General features: G+C 38.0%; 1 protein-coding gene across 4 annotated transcripts in view; it reads right to left on the bottom strand.

Annotated features, from left to right (window-relative positions):
- Positions 1 to 27,429, bottom strand: part of clpxa (caseinolytic mitochondrial matrix peptidase chaperone subunit Xa) — a 291,827-nt gene that overhangs the window by 244,733 nt on the left and 19,665 nt on the right. For all 4 annotated transcript variants that reach the window (XM_051920219.1, XM_051920220.1, XM_051920221.1 and 1 more), the window contains exons 5-6: positions 990 to 1,144; positions 526 to 685 (exon numbers count right to left, since the gene is read on the bottom strand). In XM_051920219.1, coding sequence (XP_051776179.1) covers positions 526 to 685; positions 990 to 1,144 — 315 coding nt within the window. The remainder of the gene's footprint in view (positions 1 to 525; positions 686 to 989; positions 1,145 to 27,429) is intronic.

Below are 27,429 nucleotides of genomic sequence, written 5' to 3'. Positions count from 1 at the left end.
GAAGTGGAAGAATGTATAGAAATATTCATGTTTTTTTGGCTGTATGATGTTATTTAATCCACCGGATGGCAGCAGAATACCATCTCAAGAATTATTTGGGCTTAGCGATGTAAAGCGGATCATTACATGCCTGACACAGGCTTTACTGTATTTGTATAAAATACAGAGCCAGAGTCACACTCTGCATAACGCCAAAGATGTTAATAAATATTAGTTTTACTGCACAATATACATCTTCTTTCAATTTTTTTTAAATTAATCTTATACAATTAACACTGTATAAAGATAATACAAAATTGCATTTAATGATTGGTAGATTTTATTTCTATCATTCTGCCACAAAATACTATAGATTATCTAGTGTGAAAGATATACTCTTAGCATGAGACAACACCAGAAACCCCACTACTGACAAAGTAATTGAATAACACCCTCATTTCCTCTTCCTACAAAAGATATTATAGCTTACATTCAAAGCAGTTAATTTATTAATAAAAGAATGCACTGGAGAGAAAAGGTACCTACCTCTGGGTGTCAGAGATGTTTGCTTCTCTAATTCTGCTTGCTGTCTCATACTGGCAGGAATATTATTATAAATACGCTTGTAGTGGTTGTATACTGCAACTGAGAGCACTTTCTTGGCATAGGATTGACCAACAACATATTTATCAAGATAGGCATAGATCTGGAAAAGATGATTGAGATTTCTGGTTAATCATGAACTACAGATCTGTTAAATATTGCCAAGTCAAATAGCAGTATATATAAATATAAAAGTACATAAAAAAAATATACATAAAAAATGCAAAATAATATATATTATATTTTCTTACTATCTAACAAACCAAACCATGGTACCTGGTCAAGACTGTAATACAAACTGAGTTTATAGCAATTAATACATGCTACAAACTAAGACAATCAATTTTGTTTAATTTGTATTGAAAACAATTGCAGCACGCATAAAATTACTTACAAATCAAAATTACCTTTTTTGGAGGTGGTGGAGGTTTCTGCTGAAATGCCAACTTAACTGCTTCTGCTGCAGATTCAGGTTCTTTATTTAGACTCTTCTTTGAATCTGCCTCTGACAGCACCACAAAAAAGTGATGGCATTTTTCACATTTCACAAAGCGAGTTGAAGCTTAAATAATAAAAATCATAAAAATGTTGCTGTTAAAATAAATTTGCTGAGCAATTTGGCAAATGCAAAAAGTAACAAAAAAAGAAGATATGCATATATGTAGCATTTAAGTCATTAAAAATAGTTTCACATAGAGGTGGGCGGTATGATCAAAATTCTATATCACGGTATTTTTCTAAATTCTGCCGGTTTCACGGTATTAGACGGTATTTCTTCCCCCATGCATGAGTGGATGTTAACCACATTTTCTACTGCAATTACTGCAGTAGACTGGCTAAGAATAACCTATTAGACTGTTATGAGAATTGTACATCGTACAAAAAGACATTTTAATGTGCACACAAGTATTAATCCAGGTTTGCATGGCCCCATAAAGTGATAGTTTTCAAGGGGGTGGCACTAAAGAGAAGGAATCACATTGCATGACAGATGCAGTCAAAATATAGAACCTTTTAATTGAACAAATTTTGCAAAAGCTTAAACTATGATTTTGACAACATATTTTCAACCATCCAAAGAGGCATTTAGACTTAGTAAAATATCCAGAGGTGTTTGTCAAAAGTTGGATTGCACTGAACAAGTCTTAGAAAAGGAATAAATAGTAAATATTTTTTGTAAACCAACTACACTTTCTGTTAATGTTAACAATCTCTGTCCACTGACACGTTAAAGTGACTTTTTAAACAATTTTACCATCATTAAACTGCATAATATTTAAACTAATAAATAATATTATTGGAAGCGCATTAGGGCCACTGTGAAGAAAAAAAAATATGGACACGGAAGAAAAAAACAAACTATATGTCGAGCATAAATACGACATGTTGACTTTATTCTCGACATTTCCACTTTTATGTTGACGCTTATGTCAAGATTAAAGTCGACATTTCCACTTTATTCTCATAGTTTATTTTATAATTAAAGTAGAATGTTGTAAACTAAACTTCATTCTAAAATCAATGTTTAATTTACTAGATTTTCTCAAACCCCGTCATAAGTTAATGCAGCACATCAAATACTTTGTGTTAAGTGTTCCCCGACCCAGTTGTTAATCACTACGCTTCTTAAACTGACTTCCTCAGCACTAAGAGCAGGCGCCTGCAGCAATCACCGCACAGAATCCATTCACTTCATGATATTCCTGCTCTCTACCAAAACCCCAGTTCCTATCTTTCCTTTTTCTTTCTCCACATTACCAATCACCACACGATAAACATCTTTGTGAAATTAAAACTAGTTATTAACTTAGCCGACTGAGTGTTCCGAACTTTAAAAATATCTTCGTTATACATGTTTAATTATGCCATCCATTCAGAGTTGCGTCCATCTCTGAACGAGTCGCCAGCACATCGCAGGATGAATATGAGCAAAACATACGCTAGCAAGTACAAAAACAAGTACAATTTGGCTTGCAGTATTATCCAGTAGTATAGAAACAGTATTTACACATCTGACCTTTTAAAACTATAGTATCTCCAGGTGACGGACGTGACTCCTTTTTTTCGGCAAAAGTTCTTCATTTCAACTTTACTTTTAGTTCAGTTTCGGAATGCTCTGTCCATTTTCACCGCGCGGCATACCTATGCTACGGCCCACTATTTGGTGGTGTAGCAGTGAAAAAGAGCCCTAGTGCAACAAATCTGTGTTTAGCGGTGTTGCAGTGAAAAAGGTCCCCACTTGAACAGTTTCCCGCTACGCCACGTTCCGAACGTCGTTTAGGCAATTTAAACTGGTGTTCCGGTATAAGAAAAATCCATATCATAAAAAAAATAAAAAACGGTTTTCGGTATGAACCGGTATACCGCCCAGCACTAGTTTCAAAATAATTAAAAGCATTTGCTGACACTTATCAGTTATAAAATTGATCTCGTAAAAATGAAAAATATTATTGCTACCATAGGACACTTAAAAAAAATATTCAACTAATATAGGTTACTGAAATGTCTGTATACTGTAAAGAGAAAAAGAACTTTTGAATTATATTGCTCTTGGAGATTTAGTAACATCTAGTAAAATTGCTCTTGAAGACTCAAACCTTTTAATTGTTTTTTCCTTAATTTGCTGCCAAACAATAATGAGATACAAAAATGAGCCAAAACATAACCAGTAAACTGTGGTCATCATACTATATCTGAAAATAAAGACAGGTGAAGGTATCAGGAATGTTTATATGCACTGGTCCACAAAGCATTTTAACAGTGCTCTTAGAAAACAGAAAATCAATTTCTGAAATGTTTGCTATTGCACAATGAGAGCAGCAACAAGCCATGGAATTAAAGAATGGGTTTAATTAACGACAAGGCTCAGTGCCTAACTAAGCATCTGCTTGGAGTAAAACTGGTTAGAATTTGAGGCCCTGACTTAGTTCATCTTCTGTTGGCTCACTCACTTTTCATTTCATTTCTGTTTGGGTGCCGTTTAAAGAAAGAAATGAAGCAATTAGGAGGAACGATGAAGAAATTAAGGGAAACAAATCTTAAAAAACAAGTCAATCAAAATCAATTCAAAAGAAGTTAATTAGCATTAGCGTTTTCTTCATTCATTAGTTGCAAAATGTGTAATAATGAACTGGAAAGCATTTGGAAAGAATTTTTTACTCTTAAAACATATACAGCAAGTGCTTCCTATAATGCTGATTTACTAAGACAGATAATGTAAATCTTTTGCATGTTTGTACATGCATGATGGTAGAAAATATTACACAAAATTCTTGAGTTTCAATTTATTAAATGATAGACCAAGCACATTTGAACATAGCCATCTGCACGACTTGCACTCCTTATCAAGTGCAAAATGGTGAAATGTAAGCAAATAAAAATGCTGTATTTTCTAGATTGGGAACATTCATAAATGTTATTACTTTCAGAGTCAGCTGCACAGCTTCTATAAAAGTTTAAAATGAACGGCTACAGTTAAGTTTATGACGACCCAGGTTGGCTCCATGCTCCCGTTTGCCTTTGTGGAGCCTCTTGTACCTGGACCGTCTTACTGTAACTGAGATGAGCAGGGCAGATGAGGACATGTACATTTCAGACAAAGGGTAGTTGCAAAAGTAAATACTGCGTTTATTAAAACAAAATCAAAAATAAATGATCCAAAAACAGTACAGTGCATCTTCATAAATAAAGAATACTCAAGAAATTGAACTGTGTAGGTTAAAATCTTGGATAGTTTTTAAAACTATCCATAAAAATGAGGTAAAAATTCTAAGACCGGTAACTGTCCTTTAAAATACAAGAGCCCTCGTGAATCCCTTTAAACTGACATCTCTCTGCTCCCTGTCTTATCCTGTTCGGATCTTGCAGCATGAAGACATATCAAACCAACAGGCGCAGACAACATTCAGTTCCTGGCCAGTGTCCCTGCCACCCATCCCATGATGCAGCCTTGCAGTCTTCTAGAGTATTTACGGATGCTCCTGTTCTCTGACCGCTCAACAGGAGCAACCATCAGCCCTCTCTTGAACACGCTTGATCCACCTGCTTCCTTTATTCTTGCACCATCTCTCACTTGTTCCTACCCTTCTTTCCTGTCCATTAACCTCCACTCTCTTTTCTTTCTGTCTTTGTTATCCACCTCTCTATCCCATGCAGGATCCACTTATAATCGTCTGCCTGATTGGGCACAGTTGCGATTAACCACTTCCTTTGCAGCATCATTGCATGTGGCATGATCAGACAACACCTCAACTAACCGTGGAGTGAAATGCACTCACACACACCCATGCCCGATTGAAGCCTGCACATTTGGGAAGCAATTACTTAAAATTTGCCTGATGCCATAGACAATCTATTACAAAATTTAATTTTTCCTGTCTGTTATTTGAATATGATGTGTATGGTGTATGATTGGTTTGTCACAATACTAAAATTTCAGACTTCAATATGGTAAGTGTTGAAATTCAAAACCCATTTGATACCCTACAGTATATTATGGAAGTAAATAAAAAATATTTAAATACATTGTAGTTCTGTATGCATTAAAATCTTTACACTGATGAAAATAAAATGCAATTAAATGCAAATACAAGTAATGCACTCTTTTTTAAAAGAGAAGAGTTCTGCAAATAATAAAAAGTAGGCTTAAATCCAGTCAACAGTTTTTACGTTGATGAAAACAAATACCGTTACTGAGGTATTCAAATGAAACGTAATACTGTAAATGTCATTCAGTCTTAATTGGTTAACTATTGCAATCTTTTGTTAACAATATGCATTAAAAATGTTTAAACAAACATTAAATATTCAAGTAAAAAGAACATCAATGTGGTCTTTTTGTAAACATTTGCTCAGAAAAAGCTACACCTAACACATTTAAAGGGTTGGCATGAATGGAAACAGTGAACACTGCATTTTTATGTAAATAAATGATAATGTCTTTCTAACTTCCACATTTTTTGCTAGAAAGACTAGTATGTCAATGTGCTCTTGTTGGGTTGCAAATGAAACCTGACCTTACTCAATATGTGCCCTAAAGCACAGCTGTAAGTATGAGTACACAGGTGAGTCACACCACTGATTATGTAGTTCAAAACTGAAAAAATTATAGCACCTTAAATTCTATAGTAAATGCTAGGGCTGGGCGATATACAGAGTTTTTAAGAAATATAGACATTTTCATACGAGATATAGGATGAGGCATTATTTATATCGATATAGTCGATGTTGCATTAAAATTATATTTGTATGGCTGCCAGTTCACCTTTCTCTTCTCCCCATTTGTCTCTTGCACAACTTCACCTTACCCCACCTGTTTCCCTCCCTGGATAAAACTCACCCCTCCCCCACCATTTCACTCGGTAAGTCCTGCAGGTAAGGACAGAATGGAGACGTATAAAGAAACAACGGAAGCTATCGGAGAAGAGCTGATTGATAAAAAGAAAAACAATGGTTCAATTATTTGGAGACAGTTCGGGTTCAAAGTGTCACAGGAGCAGCTGAATGATGTTTTTGGCATTCTCTACAGAATACAAGCCCCGACAAAAGCTTTGCGCACTACAGTAATCCCTCCTCCATCACGGGGGTTGCGTTCCAGAGCCACCCGCGAAATAAGAAAATCCGCGAAGTAGAAACCATATGTTTATATGGTTATTTTTATATTGTCATGCTTGGGTCACAGATTTGCACAGAAACACAGGAGGTTGTAGAGAGACAGGAACGTTATTCAAACACTGCAAACAAACATTTGTCTCTTTTTCAAAAGTTTAAACTGTGCTCCATGACAAGACAGAGATGACAGTTCTGTCTCACAATTAAAAGAATACAAATATATCTTCCCCTTCAAAGGAGTGCGCGTCAGGAGCACAGACTGTCAGAAAGAGAGAGAGAAAAGCAAACAGATCAATAGGGCTGTTTGGCTTTTAAGTATGCGAAGCACCGACAGTACAAAGCTGTTGAAGGCAGCAGCTCACACCCCCTCCGTCAGGAGCAGGAAGAGAGAGAGAGAGAGAGAGAGAGAGAGAGAGAGAGAGAGAGACAGAGAAAAACAAACAGTCAAAAATCAATACGTGCCCTTCGAGCTTTTAAGTATGCAAAGCACCGTGCAGCATGTCGCTTCACGAAGCAGCTGCACAGAAGGTAGCAACGTGAAGATAATCTTTCAGCATTTTTAGACGAGCGTCCGTATCATCTAGGTGTGCAAACAGCCCCCCTGCTTACACCCCCTACGTCAGGATCAGAGAAAGTCAGCGCAAGAGAGAGAGAGAGAGAAAAGTAAGTTGGGTAGCTTCTCAGCCATCTGCCAATAGCGTCCCTTGTATGAAATCAACTGGGCAAACCAACTGAGGAAGCATGTACCAGAAATTAAAAGACCCATTGTCCTCAGAAATCCGCAAACCAGCAAAAAATCCGCGATATATATTTAAATATGCTTACATATAAAATCCGCGATAGAGTGAAGCCGCGAAAGGCGAAGCGCGATATAGCGAGGGATCACTGTACTAATCTTTTCCACCATTTACAACAGCGCCATAAAGTGCAGTATGAAGAGTGTGTGAAAATGCGTGCTGCAACCCAGACCGTGAAGCCTTCCCAGTCTCCTGTTCCAAAACAAACCACGTTACAAAACTCATATAGCTGTGCTGTACCTTATGAGAGAAAAAGTGAGAAGTGGGGTAAGATTACTAAAGCAGTGGCTTATCATATCACTAAAGACATCATCCCTATGTCATCTGTAGAACAAGATGGCTTTATACAGCTGCTAAAAACACTTGACAGAAGATACCAGTTACCTAGTCGGAATTACATTGCAAAAGAAGTACTGCCAAAAATGAATACTGAAGTTAGAGAGAGTCTCGCTGCCCGGCTCGCCAAAGTGTACCACTTCGCACTGACCACCAATATATGGTCCAGCAGGACCTGCGAGCCATACAGGAGTGTGACAGTACATTTCATGGAAGACTGGGAACTGAAAAGTGTGTCTCCAAACCAGCTACTTTCCCCAAGACCACACCAGGGAGCATATACCATAGTTGAAGCCTTGCAGGGTGCCCTCATAAGCTGGAAGCTCAACCCAACAGGACTGGTTGCTGTAACTACTGACAACGGGACTAATGTTGTCAAGGCGATGCAACTGTACAAGTGGCTGGGGATGCAGTGTTTTGGTCACAGACTTCATATAGACATTGGCGAGTGCAATATTGAATCAGTTCATTTAAAATAAAAAAAAATATGCCAGGCATAATGTACTCTTTTAGAGCGGATTCCCCCACCCTTTACTCCCAGTACTGAATAATTCTCCAAAAAATTCTGTTTTTTAAAAAACACAAAGCAATAATTTCTCTCATAAATCAACATAAAACGTTTGTTGGTGCATTCAGTGTATTGTTGCTGCGTGTTAGAGATCTGGCAGTGGTGGCAGTGGCATGTCAGCTGGCGACTGATCAGCTGATGCCAGTGTCTCACTTTCATTTAAAACCTCGATCTCCAGATCATTTGCACCAAAATCATAGTCCAAGTAACTATCCAATTCAAATAATATAATACACGCAAAATGTCATCCACTGAGTATTTTGCTTTTCACATTCGCTTCACTCTCTCATCTGATTCTGATGCCATTCTAGACGTTGTTTACTCTATGCTACTCACACACACACACACAGGGATTCAATGTCAAGTCAATGAGTTTAACAGTCCTCCAAGCAAAGAGGGTCTACCTATATTGTAATGGTACATTTTATCGACATTTACAGCTTTTTTCACCCTCTGCCTGCCCTAAAAGAGTTAAGTAAAAATGTTCACAGAACCACTTACAGAGCTAAATATGCCTATTGACCACAAGATAGTCTATTTGAAATACTTAGGCTTATACAGCTATGACTTATAAAACTGAAACCCTGTTACATAAACTAAACTATCAGCCCTATTGGAGTTTGTGCGAACATGTTTTAGACTGAGAATTTTGACACTGAATGAGAGCCCCAGCTGAGAAGAGACATTAAAGGGAAGGGGAGAGTGTGCTGTGTACAGTGCGCAGCCACACCTGTCACACATGACACGCAACAGGTGATGCCTAAGCACCATGCAACTCCGTGTGAAGCTAAAAGTTTTTACGGCAGCTGGAGTGCCAATTCTGCCACCAACCCCCAAGTTTTCCCTGGAAGTTGGAGGACCGCTTACAGGGCCGGGTGAAGGGTAACATCATACCCAGGTGAAGCAATTGCGGTTAAGGGTCTTGCTCAAGTACCCAAAGAAGTGTTCCGGCAGTTGCGGAATTCAAACCAGCAACCGCCAGCAAATCCTTAACACCACAGCCACCACTCCACTTAAGTAGAGACAGGGATGCATTTTAAATACAGAAGTGTTTGAGATTGAAAAGGTCTAAAAATATACATGTTTTTCACTCATTTGCTGGTGATTTTACCAAATTGGTTTAACTAAAACCATTTGTAGGTTACACATTACACAACACAATTTACACACAGTTAAATCTTATACATCCCTACTAAACACAGATGAATGTTAATTTGCCTTTGAGTGATCTGCCTCTACATAAAAATGAAAGTGTTTTTAAAAGTTTTTATTTTGTGTGTTACATGATGTGGTATGGATGATGTCCGCATCACCCAGGCCATTTCTCGGTGTAAGAAAGTTGTCAGAAGCTTCTCCTACAGCTGGAGGAAGAGAACTGGATGAAGTGCAAATGCAGCTGGGTCACCCACTGAGACAGCCACTCGCTTGGGGATCACGGCTGCTAATGATAAAGAGGGTCCTGGAGCAGGAAAGAGCGCTTTCTAAAGTCCTTTCTGTTGATATGAAAACCAGACCTCTTGTCCCTACACAGAGGTCCTGGGGGCAGTTCAGAAAGCTCTGAAACCCCTTCAGGACTTCACTAATGCTCTTTCAGGAGAGAAGTACGTTAACCCTGCCATATGTCAGAACTGTGCTACACCTGTTTAACACTAGTCTCCTGGCACCTGGACAGGGGGATTGTGAGCTGTGTAAATCCATCAAGACCAGCATTGTGGATTACTCCAACAATAAATATGCAGACCCATCCACCAGTGACCTGTTGGACATCGCTTCTTTTGTAAATCCACAGTACATGGCCAAATACATCCCGAGTAAGAAAATGGATGCACTAAAACAAAGTTGTCTTGGAGGTGGAGTCTCTGCTCAGTTATTAGGGCAGAAGTTTGTCTGAGCCGCCTGTCCCAGCTGTGCCCGAGTCTGCAAACCAAGAAGCAGCAGCAGTGGCACACACAGCTAAAAAGAAAAGATTACTGTCAAGCTTCTTCCAGCAGAGCACAGCCACCAGCACCACTTTTACACAGAGGGAGGCAATAGAAAATGAACTTTCTAACTACCTGTTGTCAGTTTGTGTACAGAGTAATGTCAAATGTTGGAAGGAACATGAAGTTGCCTATCTGGCACATGAGCCACCTGTCTAAGTACCACCTTTGTGTGCCAGCCACCGGTTCCCCTTCCAAAAAGATTTTCATTTGCAGTGGGAACATTGTAACCTGCCATAGGGCATCCATGAAGCCTGAAAGTGTTGACAGACTAGCTTTCCTGGCACAAAATCTGTAAAATATACAGCAGATGGCCTGGCATGTTATTGCTTTTGTTCTCATTATATTTTTTCTTTGAGATTTTCACAAAAAGATACACTGCTTAAGGGATGGAATGTTGTTGATTTCATTCAATCTGTTCACATGTTTTGTTATTTGCACAAAGTCTTAGATGTTTGTACAAGACTACACACAGGAGGAAACACTTTGGTAAAGAAAGAACTCTCTACTTCGGTGGAAACCCACTTTTTAAAGAGCAAGTCGTCCTTTTGTTATTTTTGCTCTGTTTCTTTTCTGTTTACACTTTAATTGTACAGAGTCTTTTGTTAGGCAGGAAAAGACCATTTTATTTTATTCAAGGAGCATTATTATTTAATATATGATGATAAATTTATTTTTGAGCCATTTCTCATGTACATCTATGTATGTATGTTAATAAAAGTGCCTATGACACATTTGGGACATGTGGCTTTGACTCAGAACTGTCTTTTGGTTATTACTTTAGGGGAAGAAAAAAAACAGATATTATATCAAATATCGCCATTCAGCTAAAAAATATTTGAGATATGATTTTTGGTCCATATCACCCAGGCCTAGTAAATGTGAAATACAATTTTAAAACTGCATGTATTAAAACAAAACAAAGAAATGCACTATGGCTGCATGCTTTGCTGCGATAGTTTAAAAAAAAACAAAGGACATTTGCCCCTGAATGAACAGCAGAAACTTAAACAGGTTCTACAGGTAAAAAAATAACTGCAGATCCTTATCTTAATGCGTTAAACATTTAACCGACTACAAAAATGGACTACAGAGGGACCCTATCAGAATTGGTTGATGTTAAGAGTAGTGTTCCGCAAGGGTCTGTGCTAGGGCTGCTACTCTTTTTAGTATATTTAAATGATTTGGATAGGAATACAGGTGGAATCCCGTTATAACGAAACTCACAAGACCATAAAAATATTTTGTTATAATGAATATGGGGAAAATATGTATATTATTGTAACCGGGGCCGCCAGCAATTCGCCATGTCTAAAGGCAGCAGCATAAGGACATCTCCATAGCTGCTGTGCAGCATCTGGAAACTGTAAGACAAGGGTAATACAATTAAATTAGTTGTCCTTTGTAGGATTAGGGTTACCATGTACCATGTTTGTCACACAATGTTTAACATTTAACACCGAGCTTTGATCTGCTCTTCCTCACACTCCTGATCTGTCTCTTCCAAGCAGTGTCTGCCAAAGCAGTGATTCTGACCCGCTGGTGTTCTTCTAACCTAACGATTGAAGCTAAAGCAGGACGATCGCCAATGACATGGCTCCTAACAGTTTTTATTTCAAATGATGTCTGTACACCTGCTTTCTCTATATAGTCATAAAGTACCTGTATTTTCCTTGAAATCCTGGACTCATCTTCCTGTCACTATTGCAACTCTGTGACCCAAGCTTGACAATACCTTAATACAAAAAAACAGCACTTCTTAAACTGCAAAAAAATATTTCATTTGAAAATAAGAGGTTTAATGTAACTTTTTTTTTTTTTTTTTTTTTTAAACTCTTTTAGGGCGGATGTCGACAGGAGGGGTTGAGGGCGAATGTCGACAAAAGTCGACATCCAGGTATAGAGGGCATCAATCAGCTGTTAATGGCAACAAAACTCACTGTCACGTCACAGGCATTCCCTCTCTGCGTTGCGATATGTAAACAAATGCAAACAAAGGCAAGATGGCATCAACATCTCACGAGGGAGCAAAGCGAGTGCAGAAAAGAAAATACTCGGCAGATGACATTTTGCGCATTATCGCGGAGTCGGACTCTGATTTTTCAGAGTTGGATTTCATTGACAGTGATCAGGAGATCGAACAAGAGATTGAGGAGCCGGCATCAGCCGATCGGACGCCAGCCGATGCCGCCCCAGCTGCTCGGCTGGCAGCTGAGCGCATTCGCGCTGCCGATGCACTTACGGCAAGGTTTGCGTGGGAGGAATACCCAGAAATTGATCCGTGGGAGCCAAACTGGCTACCGGACTTCACAAGAAGGCACGGCATGCTGCTGGACACAACGGATTACAAGCCGCTGGACTATTTCAATCTGTTTTTTCCTGAGGCAGTTTTTCAGCTGATATCAGATGAGACAAACAGGTATGTAGAGCAATTTTTTGAATCGCAGGATGCGCTTGCTCCGCATTCTCGTTTTTCGAAGTGGAAACCCACAACAAAAGACGAGATGAAGGGCTTTGTGGCATTGCAGATAGAGATGGGACTAGACTGGCGATATAATTTCAGAGAGCATTGGTCCAAATGTACTTTGTCACCTGGTGGCTTTGGACAGGTTATGCCGCGTGATAGAAGTAAATGAAGCTTTGCAGCAGCACGTACCTGTGATAACCAGAAGCAAATCCCAAGGGGAGAGCCAGGCTATAACCCCATGTGTAAAGTTCAGCCCCTGCTTGACATAGTGGAGCCAACATATAAACAATTTTATCAGCCTGGCCGTGATTTGTCTGTGGATGAATCAATGATAAAATATAAGAGACGGCTTTTTTTCCGCCAATATATGCCAGACAAGCCCACAAAGTATGGCATAAAGGATTTTGTACTGGCAGAAGCAAACACTGGTTTCTGCCTGAAAGTAATTACTTATACTGGAAAGCATTCCTTTCAAAGAGAGAACTGTCCCTTGACAAGTCAGCCCTGAAGCAGCTCCAGCACAACCTATGAACATTTGGGTCATGTTGTGTACATGGACAATTTTTATACATCACCAGAATTGTTCATCAAGCTACAGAGCAGGGGAATAGGAGCTTGTGGCACAGTGAGGGTGAACAGGAGACACATGCCTTCACAGTTGAAGCCAGACAGGCTGAAGATGAAAAGAGTTGACAATCCTGTTTTCATGCGGGCGGATAACTTGGTGGCATTGGCATGGCATGATGTCAAACGGGTGACTTGTCTTACTACAGTTCACACCAACAATTTATGTGAGAAAGTAATTCGTTCAAAGGGAAACCCAGAAGGTAGAAAGCTGGACAAGCCCGTTGTACTTGAGGAGTACAATTGTAAAATGACTGGAGTTGATCGACTGGATTAGATGCTGGGGTCATATGCTTACGGCCATAAGTCCACCAAGTGGTACCACACTGTGTACCATCGCATTCGTGAGATTGCATTCACAAATGGATATATATTATTCAAGCAGGCTAACAGTGACAGCACTATGACTTCGGCAGATTTCCGCAAGAAGGTGGTTGACAGCTTGCTGGCAGATTATGTTGGAGTGCCTTTGGCAAAGCGAGGAAGGCCATCACAAAGAGCAGTGCCAGACAGGCTGACTAAGCGCCACTTTCCTGCAACCTAGGAGGACAAAAAGTACAAGCCTGACTGTGTTGTGTGCAGCAACAGACAAGTGAAAAAGAGGCACCAGTGCAACACGTACTGTAAGCAGTGCAACGTGGCAATGCATGCAATTGGCTGCTTTGAGCGTTATCATACTTTGCAGGACTTTGCTTTGTAACATGTACAGTATGTGAAATAATAATATGTTAAATTATATAGCATGCAGGCTCATACAAAATGCAAAACATTTATATTAGTCAAAAATAAATATTTTTTGTTGATTTGATATGTTAAACAACTGTTTTGTGTTCTCTTTTTAAAAAAAGTTAGTTTTTGGAAAAATATTCAGCCCTGGAAGAAAAGAAACAAAAAAAAAAATTAGCCCTAAAAGAGTTAATAGAAATGCAGATACGAAAACACAATGAAAACGAGATGTTACATGTAACTTTTTTTTTATTAGAAATACAGGTATGAACAAAGAATGAAAATGAGACGTTAGATGTCATTTTTTAAAAAGAGAAGTACAGGTATGAAAATACAGAATGAAAAACGAGGCAGGAGATGTATGTTTGTTTTTTTTATAGAAATACAGATATGAAAATACAGAATGAAAACTAGTCATTAGTTGAAGATATAGGCGCTATTCCAAAAAGCTTTCACCACGTTATTTTTTTTCCCATTATGGAATCAATGTTTTCTAGGATTGTAAATTTTTTTTCAGCATAAACTGACACTGTTTCTCATTGTTTTTTCCATCTCAAAGACAACTTTGAGAAGTGATATGAAACTCGAACAGTACAGAATCTACACACGACAACTACCCACGTGGACGCTCAGAGGAGCACTGACTCAGAATTCAACTATGTGTATGATGCTGTCTCTCTCTATGAGACAACCTGTTGTAGGGTTCCCGAGACTCGGCACGGAAACTGTAGGAGCGGCCTTAAGTATTTTTACATTGCATTATCTTCTTCGGTGGCCATTTTTGGTTGAAAAAACATTTGTTAAACTGTGAGTTACATTTCATCAAAACAAGATTCATTTAACGTGATGTCCTATGAACATTTGTCGGGCCTACAAAAAGTATTCGTTATTCTCCATCCATCCATCCATTATCCAACCCTCTATATCCTAACACAGGGTAACTTCATTATTCTAAAAATGCTATTTCGGTATTCGCTGTAACGGGATTTGACCTGTATAAGGAACAAGCTGGTAAAGTTTGCAGATTGTACCAAGCTAGGTGGAATGGCAGATAATCTAGAAAATGTTGAATCATTACCTTCGGACTTGGACAGCATACAGGCTTGGTCAGATTTGTGGCAGATGAAATTTAATGAAAGTAAATGTAAAGTATTACATGTAGGAAGTAGAAATGTTAGATTAGAATGCAGAATGGGAGGTCTGAAAAAAATCAAAAGTACACCATATTAGAAGGATTTAGGAGTCATAGAGCACTGACACTACCACACAGTATTCAGAAGCCATTAACAAGGCTATCAGAATGTTATATTATATAGCACAATGTGTAGCACAAGTCCATGGAAGTTATTCTTAAGTTTTATAATGCATTGGTGAGGCCTCATCTGAAGTACTGCTTACAGATTTAGTTTCCAAGCTACAAAAAGGACATAGCAGTGCTAATAAGATCCAGAGAAGAGCAACTAGGTTGATTCCAGGACTACAGGGGTTGAATTATGGGGAATGATTAGAAGAGCAGAGCCTTTTCAGTTTAAACAAAAGAAGATTAAAGAGGAGACAGGAAGCGTCTGAAATTATGAAGGGAATCAGCCAAGTGGGTTTTTTAAAATGAGTTCAGTAGGAACATGGGGACACATTTGGAAACTTGTTAAGGGTAAACTTCATACAATCATTTGGAAGCTTTTCTTTAGACAGAGAACCATAGACACATGGAATAAGCTACACAGTAGTGTGGTAGACAGTAGGAATTTAAGGACTTTCAAAACTAGTCTTGATATTACTTTAGAATTAAGGGTAATTCAGTGTCAAATCATCACACTTTTGGACCTCATCCTCTTTAATAAAACCCCTGTGTGCGTCCATGTGTCCGTGTGTGTGTGTGTGTGTCTCTTCTGGTGAAGTACGCATGCACGGGGCACTCTTTAATAAAGGACATCATTGCTGGGGAGAGTGCTGATTGGGTAGTCGCGGCCAAGGCGGAAATACAGGGAAGGGCGGAATGAGTGGCAGAATCACTGGCCTCTAGCAGATGCTTCAAAGGTCGCCTGACGGGTCACACAAGACAGAGAGGGCGGGACCTATAAAATATCGCGCGGCCGATCCAATCGGATTTCGGTAAATGAGGTAAGACCTAAAACACTCTGAGGATGTCAGATTTGCAATTAAGAAGCTTGGCCCTGTAAAGTGTAAAGTGTCAGTCGTTGAAGGGGTTTCCCTTAATATACAAATTTTCATGATATTACAATAGGATGACTTTTAAAAGTAGATTTATTTTCGCGCACATAAAATTCGTTGCTGGGGAGACGCCACACATACAATAATCAGCTGCACGCCAGCACAGATTAAAATACTTGCTGGGGAACTGCACAGTACTTGCTGGAGAGACGCCACAGGCACGATTATCAGCTGCACGCCACACATTAAATCAGTTGCTGGGGAGACTCTGCTGATTGCCGATTGTTGTGACAGAAAATTAAACGCATTTTACGGACATTAAAGCCAGTATTACTGTCACAGAAAATTACAGGCATTTTACGGAAATACAAACCAGTATTACTGCGAGAGAAAATTAAACGCACACAATACAGTGACGCATATTACAGCCACATACAAGCCAGTATTACTGTAAGAGAAAATATTACGGACGTACAAGTCTATATTACTGTGACTATCTACTAACAACATGCCACCCAAAAAAAAAGGGCACGTCAAGTAGGACAAAAGACACAGACAACCAAATCCTATATAAGCAACATCTCCAGGAAGAACGATCAGCTCAGCAAGTAAACATCAACAAAAGAAAGGCTGAAAGACAAACAAAAATACGAGCAAATAGATTGATTTAAGAAAAAGAAAATAAGTGTCAGAAAAACGCTAAAAGAGAAAGAGACTCAGAAGAGCAAATAGATCTATAGAAGAACAGGAAAATGAGCGTAAAAAAAGTTCTCAAAGAGAAAGACAAAGACGAGCAAATAGATCTATTAAAGATCAGAAAAATGCCAAAACACACAGAGCTAAGAAAGCAAGTCTTTCTGCGGATGAACGAAAATCACTGCGTCAGCAACAAGCTAAAATAGGATAAGAGATCTTCAAACACACACAACACATCAATCAACAGCCACAGAGGAAAGGATAAATGTAATATTAACTATATACTTACTGTATTGTCATATACGTTTCTATTTTTATTATTATTTTACATTTAATATAGACTGTTCCTACTAATGTTTATGCACTACTGTTCTAGCGCCTGTTATTGTAACGGGCTTAATGTCTAGTAGTTAGATTTTAACAAAACTTGGTATGCCAATTTGGTCATAAGTAACCCATGGAACTGAAATTGCATATGTCTTGGGATCAATATTAAGGGAGATTTAAGCTAACAAAGTTTGAACTTATTAGGGGTTTTGGGGGAATTATGACTTTGACTGGCTTTATCTCCCTAAATATAAGTGGCACAGAAATGGTTCTCATATCATTTTAAAAACTTTTTCCAGCTCTAATGTTGTGTAAACACTATGCTATCCCTAAAATGAAAAATTACCATGTTATGAATGATAACATTAAAAATTGAATAGAAAAAAAACTATTTTAAAATTGGGCTATTTTTCACTAAAGCAAGCTAATAATGTCACAGACTTCTCCAGAAAATGTGGTCTTTGGTTTTTGAGTTGTTAATGAGATATCATTACTTATCTAGGTATGCATCAAATACCATTCCTTACAATGCTGTTCAATAGCAAGAACTTTTAAGTACAGAAATAACTAAAGTTTCTCAAGAAAAGCTAAGTTTAGAGAAGGTAATTTTTTTTTTTTTGCCTTCTTTGTGTGTAACTATTTTTTCTTTTATTCTTGTGTGGATTATTTGCTTTTAACTTTCACTAAATAATTTTAAAATGAACTTTTGGACAGAGATTTCTTTTGACACGTGTTTTACCCGTGCTTGATCTCACCTTATGCTTCGCCGGCTACAATCTTTGAAAATATAATTTTAATGTGAATAAAAATAAAAATTACAGTTAAAAATGAATAAAAAACACAATTAATGCCAAAGTAACTAAAACAAAATACAGTACACCCCCAGAATTCACGGGGGTTATGTTCCTAGAGCACCCGCGAAGTGTGAAAAACCACAAATTTTGGATGTGGTTAAAAAAATGCTTATTTTCATAGTTTAAACCCTAAAAATATGCCCCCAAAACACTTTAATTTCAAACTTGGCTTAATAATAGAGAATGTAAAGGTAAACCTGTATACTGTACTGCTATGTCTCCCGCAGTGCTAGAATGCAAAATACAAATGTTACCGCTATAAGTACTGTATACATGCAAGCGCGTTTTCATTGCCAGAAGCCTTAGACGGCGCAGGGTGTTTCGACGGCATCTTGGAGCTTTAAGCCTTAAACTGTCACATACTTCGGGGTTAATGCATCCCTGGGCACCAATTACTTTTTTGCTGCACTTTAAGTAAACATCACAAAGAGCATCATAATTACTGTAACACTGATCATTTTACACACTGCTAATGAACTGTAAAAACTATTTAAAAAAACTACTGGAACAATATGTACAAAGTGCAACTGACGCCATGGATGTAAATCACTCAGCCAACTGTGTTTGAACTGGCGGCACGCAAGCACACAGAGGTAAGCACTGACACTGGCAGACTAGTCTTAGTGCGGCTCACGCTTGGGTCACAGAAACACAGGAGATTGTAGAGACAGGAACTTTATTTAAACACGTCTCTTTCAGAAGAGAAACAAGCTTAGTATGCAGTTAGTTATCAATTAAACAACAGACAAACATCACAGGGGAGCACAACCCCCAACAGGAGCAGAGAATGTTTGGGGGAGGAGAGAGAAACAAAGCAATCAGCCAAAAAGGACAGGTGCTACTCAGGCTTTTAAGTAAATGGAAAACACAAGAACACTCAGCTGGAGATGCATCACAGTCAATCAGCAGCAAGGAGAAATGAATAGCACTGTAGCAGTCTGTTGCTGCTAAGATTCACACCGTCGACTGTGATTTATTTATTTTTACGGTGGATATTCCAGGGACGCAACCAGCCTTGACCCAACCAGCGTGCACTCACAAACAGAGACAAAAACAAAGCAAACCAGCAATCAAACAGCAAATAAAGAATGTAATGAAAACAAATGAAATAAGAAAACAACGATACCACCCCTGTTCCTCTTACGGCGATTACACATTAAGTACAACAAAGCACAAACAAAACACACACAGTAAATCATGAAAAAGTTCATGAAAAACGACAACAGATGAAATGTAATGATGAAAATAAATAGTCCAGAAATCCACACATTGAATGGGAATGTAAAGATAGTCCTACCGGTAGTTCCTGAAATGGTGAAGACAGGTGGACGGGTTCAGTAGCACTCCTTTCTTTGCAGGAAGGCCATGAATCAACTTACAGTCCTCATGTACACAGGCAGACGGCAGACAATCCAGACACACGAAACGATCCAGGACAAAATGAATAAGTACAAGTAACCCAACAGAAGGCAGACAGACAGGAACTTGAAACACAAATTACAAAAACTTTTTTTGCTGTTTTTGGTCACCGGCCCCATTTTTAAAAGCAGTGCTGACCAAGGTTATTATAGTTAACGAAAAATAAATCAAAACTGAAACTATTATTAAAAAAACATTTTCGTAAACTGAAATAAAATAATTAACAAAACCGAAATGAAAAACTAAAACTAAACAAAACTATTAAGGTAGCCGGAAAGACTAACTGAAATAAAATAATAATTTACTAAAATATTTTTAGTTTTCATTTTTCAATGAATATTCTTGCCGTTAGTCTTTAACCCTTGTAAGTTTTAACTCTAAAACAGAAAGTCATCCATCACGAGCCGCCTGCACATGATTCATCCAGTGAACAGTGGCTGGTGACGGAGGGCGGTGTTCACACAGCATTTGCGGTGACAGAGCAAGCAGAATGCAGGTGCGTAAAGCGTGTGACATAGAAATCGACTCATGTGCCACCTTTCTTTGCACTTGTTGTATATCAAGATGTAATTCAAACGGCTGAAATCAGAATGTGATGGTCAACAAAATATTTACCATATGGACAGAAAAATCCAGGTGACTGCTTTTTGTTGACAGCAATTCACCTGCCACTTTGCACAGGAGAAATCGGTTTTACTTTCTCATATATGAAGTATAGAGAAAGTATAGTAAGCATGAAAAAAATTCGACCTCGATATTTTGATGAATCTTGATGCCATAGACCTCCCAGAGTCCAAAAATACTGTTTTTTGGAATTGTGAGTGTGCGCATGTGTGTGTGTCTGTGTGGGTGTAAACACGATAACTCAAACATGCAACTAGATAAATGGATGAAATTCAGCATGTGATTGTTACACAATTGTAGATCTGTATTAACTTTTGGGCCAAATCCATCACCCGGAAGTGGTACTTTAATAATACTTTAATAATTGTTCAATATATTATTAATTTGATTTGATTCGTTGTTGATGGTTCCTTAATGTTCATAATATAAAAATAGAATCATTGTCTTGTGGTTTACTCCTCAAATCTCCATCCCCATATCTGAGTATACAAGAAAGTCTAGGGGAGACCACTCCCAGTTTTTGAAAATAAAACAGCACCGATCGAGAGACTGACTAGGTCATCATACAAGATCAGCAAAATACCTGGTATTGCTACATGCTTGTTTTTCATTGTTTCCCTCAATACATCTAAGTGGGGCCTGCACAATGATTCAAGTCTAAAAGCCCTGTTCTTCCTAAGCCCCCGTGATTTTAATGAGATTTAAAAAATGATAAAATTGTGTACAATTGTTCATATTCAGTATCTAGTTTTGATTATGCTTGTTTTTATCAGACAAAAATAAAACCAGATAGTAAACCATGTAGTGTAGTTAGCTTCCATTAACATTAAACTTGTATCCATATCTGTTAAGTGTACAGTTCTGTCTGATTGTGACACAAAACTAAACTCCGTCCAAGCTCCATGTCATAATTATTAAAACTAATACAGTGCATCCGGAAAGTATTCACAGCGCATCGATTTTTCCACATTTTGTTATGTTACAGCCTTATTCCAAAATGGATTAAATTCATTTTTTTCCTCAGAATTCTACGTACAACACCCCATAATGACAACGTGAAAAAAGTTTACTTGAGGTTTTTGCAAATTTATTAAAAATAAAAAAAACTGAGAAATCACATGTACTGTAGATATAAAAATAAAATAGAAATGTCTTTGTGAAATAAAAACTAAACTAAAACTAAAAATACACGATGAAGGAAAACTAAAACTAAACTGAATTTCCAAGTAAGGTCAGAAAAAAATATAGAAATAAAAACTAATATAAAAAGGCAAAAACTATAATAACCTTGGTGCTGACACCCTTTGACCTCAACAGCCCCAGCACCCTTTAGCAGAAGACCAATCAGATCCACTGCAGGGACTGCTGGAAGTTGAAGTTTCAAATTCTATTGGCTACTTGCACCATCCCAAGCTGCGGTTCTCCCTACAGTACAGTATTGCCACGAAAAAAATCCATAAAAATTGTGGAGGATATTTGCGGTTTCTGCTAACAATTATTAGTTAGGTTCTAAGGAAAAATCTGCGAATGACTGAGGCCGCAAACTCTGAACAGTGACTTCATGGGAGTCTACTGTAGAATTAATGGTAAAATCAGAATAGTTTTAGTTTCTCTCTTCAGTTCACACTTTTGACTTCTTGAGAGACACTGGTCTTCTTAAAAGGGCCTTGAATTAAGTAAATCTTATTTGAGATCATGCACTCTTTCATTGTATGTTTTGAGAAAATACAGATGAAGCATTTCCTCAAAAACCTGAAACGCTAACACAAAAACTAAACTGAAACTAGATGGGCTCTTAGACCACTATAGTGAGGAAAGAAATTAAACTTTGGTGGAGTCATGAATAAGTTATGTACAAGCTGTACCTTTTGAATGGTAAGGTGGGAATATAAGATCTTAAACAATGGCTACACTCTCAATTAATACTCCATCAGAGCCTTTGATGCAGAAATTGTGTATGTTCATCCTGTTGCTGTCACAGGTTCACTACTAAAAGCACATCCTAATGAGCCATGATAAGTATAACAGAACGGTATGGAAATGAGTAGGATGGAGTTTGTCCATGACAATGTAAAAAGTTCAGTCTCAACTCTACAGTGCTGGGTATAGTTTCTTCAACACATCTAGCCATGTACCTTTATCTTCAGATGTTGCTGGACCGGCCATAAGTTCAAAAGATAGGGAGGGTCTGCTAAGTCACTACTGGAAGAGTCAGACTAACAGTAGATGGTGTCTTAATCCGCTTCTTTTAGCAGACGACAACTGTACAGAATTTAGATCCAAACAAATCAGTTTCTTCCTAGAGACAAATACATCCTCAGAGGTTTCTGCAGGAATATTCTGGTAAACTTTAAAGGCCTTCTTAAGAGGACAGATTATTTCATATCTTTCCCACAGGAATAAATTAGAAACCAAGAAAGTATCAGAACAAAAAAAGTGAAATTACTAGAATAGATGAAGAACATGCCAGGCAACCAAGCAAGGTTCTGCATAGGAAAAGGCAGACTCTGCTTTCAGAACTCCAGACCATTCAGAACATCTTGACAACTAAAGAAGCTGAACAACTAATTTATAAATCCAAACATCATTACTATGAACACGAAGAGAAAGGTAATAAACTTTTAGCTCAACAAATCCACAAGCAAGAAGTTCGCAATGCAATCCCAGTAATCACCAACACAGAGAAAATATCATTGACCATAAAAATATAATGCACACATTTAGAGACTACTATAAATTCTTATATTCTACTGAGTTTAAAGAAGACAAGATACAAATCTAATGCATTTCTGGATACATTACAGTTACCACAAATAAGATACTTTTAGTGCGGAGGAATTGGATAAACCTCTGGCGCTACCAGAATTACTAGATGCTATAAAGTCACTTCAAGGCAGGAAATCAGCAGGCCCTGATGGCTACCCTGCAGAATTTAAGAAATTCTCCGCTCAGCTAGCTCCCCTCCTATTAGAAACATTTACAGAAGCTAGAGACAATCAAATTCTACCTCAAACATTTCGCCAAGCATTAATCACCATCTTTCCTAAACAAAATAAGGACTTATTACAATATGCATCATACAGACCAATTTCACTTCTGAATAATGATGTTAAGATACTCTCAAAAATCATAGCTAGAAGGATGGATTTATCAAGGGTCGACACTTATCCTCCAATCTTCGACGCCCGTTTACCCCAGAAATATTATTATCATTGGATGCAGAAAAAGCATTTGACATGATTGAATGGAAATACCTTTTCACTACATTAGAGAAATTTGGGTTTGGCCCGAACATTTGTGCATGGATCAAACTACTGTATACCAATACAGAAGCTTCAGTTTGTATTAACAACATTTGTTCAGACTACTTTAAACTAGAATGTGGTACCAGACAAGGATGCCCCTTGTCACCACTGCTATTTGCAATCGCCATTGAACCACTGGCGGTTTACTGTCGAAATGCTGATCAGATAAATGGGATTATCAGAGAAGGATTGGAACAGAAAATTTCTCTATATGCAGATGATATGGTACTGTATATATCAGACCCACAAAATTCTGTGCCTGCAGTCTTAACAGCACTTACAGAATTTCAAAAAGATCTCTGGTCTCAGAATTAATCTGAATAAAAGTGTACTCTTTCCAGTGAATTCTCAAGCATATAATATTAGATTTGACACCCTACCTTTTATCATTGCAGATCAGTTTAAATACCTAAGGGTAAACATCACAAGTAAACACAAAGCTCTTTATCAACAAAATTTTGCCGTCTGTATGGAAAAAATTAAGCAAGACTTGCATAGATGGTCAACCCTTCATCTCACTCTAGCTGGAAGAATTAACGTTGTTAAGATGAATGTTCTTCCTAAGCTTCTTTTTTTATTTCAAAACATTCCAATATACATCAATAAATAATTTTTTAAGCAATTAGATTCAACAATAACCTGATTTATTTGGAACTCAAAACATCCACATATCCAAAGAGCGACCCTACAAAGATCTAGGTGGCATGGCTCTACCTAACTTTCAGTTTTATTACTGGGCAGCAAACATACAAGCTATAAAAACCTAGACACAAACAGATAAACATACACAGGCCTGGTCCGCAATAGAAGTAAAATCCTGCAGTACTTCTTTATATTCCCTGCTTTGTGCCCCAATAAATGCAAGGTATCGCAAATATACTAATAACCCAATTGTGCTTCACTCACTCAGAATATGGAACCAATGTAGAAAGCATTTTAAGATGGAGAAGCTTTTATCTGTGGCACCTCTGCAAGAGAACCACCTCTTTCAATCCTCGCAAACATATGCTGTTTTTAATATCTGGAAAAAATTTGGGATTAAAATGCTCAGAGATCTTTATATAGACAATATCTTTGCATCCTACGAACAATTACATTCCAAATTTAACTTTCCAGCTACACATTTGTTTCACTATCTTCAAATTAGGAACTTTGTTAAACAGAACCTGCCGATTTTCCTCATCTTGCACCCTCGTCCATGCTGGAAAAAATATTGCTCAATTTCAAGGACTTAGACACCATCTCTACAATATATAAAATTATTTTACAGTTCCTCCCTTTCAAAGATCCAAGAGGACTATGAGAAAAAGATCTCTTAATCAATATATCAGAAAGGGAGTGGAAAGTAGCAATGCAGAGATTTCACTCGTGCCCCATATGCGCAAAGCATACAATTATTCAACTCAAAGTTATATATTGAGCACATCTGTCTCGCCTAAAACTGTCCAAAATGTTTCCAAGGCAAGATCCAACCTGCGAACGCTGCAATTAAGTCCCAGCCTCACTGGGTCACATGTTTTGGGCATGCGCCAAATTAACATCATTTTAGACCAAAACTTTTAAGTGTCTTTCAGACAGCCTTGGTGTCACAATCCCTCCTAACCCATTAACAGCTGTGTTTGGTGGTCTTCCAGATGGGTTTAAAGTGGAGAAGGACAAACAAACTGTGATTGCATTCACTACACTTTTGGCACACAGACTTATTTTGCTAAACTGGAAGAATCTGAACTCTCCTCTTTTAAGTCAGTGGGAAACCAATGTTTTATACTATTTGAAATTGGAAAAAATCAAATATTCAGTTAGAGGATCTGTACAGAATTTTTTTTAAACCTGGCAGGATATAATCAATAAAATTTTAGAATAAGTTCTTAAAGCACTGAGGAAGCAATTATCTCCGCATTTCTTTTTCTTCTCCATTCATCTCTACCGGCCTATTAAACTCATCAATTTACAAGCCTTAAGTTTTACCTCGTTGGCCATGCGCTCTCTCTCTCTCTCAAGTGTGGAGGTCGAATTGTTTTTCAATCCTATTTTTTTTTTAATTTTCAACTTTTATGAATGATTACAATAAAATAAATAAAAATATTAAAAAAAAGTAATTTTAAAATGTTAATAATAATACATTTTAATTATTCGTAGGCGTCTTTCTAAACACTCGAGGACACAGAACAATAGGTAAACCAGATTAAAAACAAAGCTATAATACAAAATTTAAAATCAGACAGAGCAATTGTTGTCAAAGAGAAAAAGCAGTCTTAAACATATGAGTTTTAAGTTTAGATTTGAAAAGTGAGAATGACTCAATATTTCTAAGCTCAGATGGTAGCGAGTTCTAGAGCTGGGGAGCAGAGCAACTGAATGCTCTGCTCCCCATAGTGGTAAGACGGACGAAAGGGACAGTCAAATGGATGGAGGAAAAGGATGCGTGAGGAAATGGCAACATGGAGGAGGTTGGACAGATATGGAGGGGCAAGGTTGTGGATAGCCTTAAACGTTAACAGAAGAATTTTGAATTGAATGCAGACATTAACTGGAAGCCAGTGAAGCGGCTGCAAGACGGGAGTGATATGGTGAATAAAGGGTGTTCTAGTAATGATGTGGGCAGCTAAATTCTGGACTAGTTGAAGCTTATAAAGAGATTTGTGAGAAAGAACAAAGAAAAGGGAATTACAATAATCCAGATGAGTAGTGACCAGGCTATGAACAAGGATAGCAGTGGTGTGGGGAGTGGAGGGGGCGAATATACGATTAATGTTACGCAGGTAGAAATATGCAGACCAGGAGATATTACTGATGTGGGACTGAAAAGACAGCGTACTATCAAGGATGACACCCAGACTCTTAACCTGTGCGGAAGGGGAGACAGAGCAATTATCAATAACAAATGAAAAATTATCAGTTTTGGATAATGTTGATTTTGTACAAAATGAGGAGAACCTCAGTTTTGTCACTATTTAATAAAATTTGAAGAAAATCAGGATTTGATTTCTGATATGCAATCAATAAACGGGGGAGGAGGGAAGGAAAAAGTAGGTTTGCTAGTGAGGTAGAGCTGGGTGTCATCAGTACCAATCAGTAAACATCATCGCACTAATGCAATATTATTTGAAAATGAACAGCGTCAGATCAGCTGTAAATGTATGGTATTTCTAAAAGTTAGCTTTTTTTTCAGTTTTATTCTCTCAGTCATGTTCACGCTGTCCCTCCCGATATGATTCTAACTAACAGTGCCAGCATAAATTCACACCCGATCTGAAGCGGTTTGTTTTCAAATAATATTGCATTAGAGCGACAATGTTTTCTGATTGGTACTATTCAAGTTATAAAATGATTTATTCAAAATGTCACATATATTTGTCTCTTTCTTTTTTGTTCGGTGCTGCGTTGACATCGTGCACCAGAAGGCGTGAGCTTATTCAGTGCGAGTAGGAAAACGCAAGTGGCCACTTGCCTGTGCTATAACACGCTTGACTTTGTGGCGATCAACACACATGTACTGTACAAGGCATGCACAGGGGCCGCTGAGAAAAAAAGAGTATTCTTTGCTTACCTTGCAGAGGACCTTTGTCATCGCTTCTTACAAGAAAAGGCAATGGATAAAGCAAAAGAGGATGCAACATCGACAAGCTTCTGTTCCAAAACCGCCACTTCCCCAGCCCCTTCAGTGTAATAGTAACCACAGCACTGAGAGAAGTGTGTACATTGCAACAGGTACACATGTTGTAAATGTAGAAAGGACGGTCCTTGGGTGTGTGGGGACTGTTAACATTTGAATCTCATGATTGCATATAGCACGGAACTGACCTCTCTGTACTATTCTTTCCTCTGCATGTCCTGGAGTACAAAAGAAACAGTACCGTGCACTAAAATGTAGTGACAGCATGTGCAAGATAGAAAAGAAAAAATGCGGTCACTGATTACAAGCGCAAGAAGGCATTCAAATGAATATGAATAATATGAATAATGTTGCATCAGTGCCACAATGTTTTCCAAAATGTACTATACAGGTCATAAAATGAGTTACAGTAATCCCTCGCTATATCATGCTTCGCTTTCACGGCTTCACTCTATCGCAGATTTTATATGTAAGCATATTTAAATATATATCGTGGATTTTTTGCTGGTTCGCGGATTTCTGCGGACAGTGGGTCTTTTAATTTCTGGTAGATGCTTACTCAGTTGGTTTGTCCAGTTAATTTCATACAAGGGACGCTATTGGCAGATGGCTGAGAAGCTACCCAACCAAAGTGCGTATTACGTATTAAATAAAACTCCTCAAATATATTGTGAGCATGGGGGCTGTTCGCACCCCTAGAGGATACGGCCGCTCCTCAAAAAATGCT

Source organism: Erpetoichthys calabaricus, chromosome 17 (assembly GCF_900747795.2).
Source record: "Erpetoichthys calabaricus chromosome 17, fErpCal1.3, whole genome shotgun sequence".
NCBI lineage: Eukaryota > Metazoa > Chordata > Cladistia > Polypteriformes > Polypteridae > Erpetoichthys > Erpetoichthys calabaricus.
Note: the sequence above shows the minus strand (reverse complement) of the source record. Positions and strands in the feature narration are given on the sequence as shown.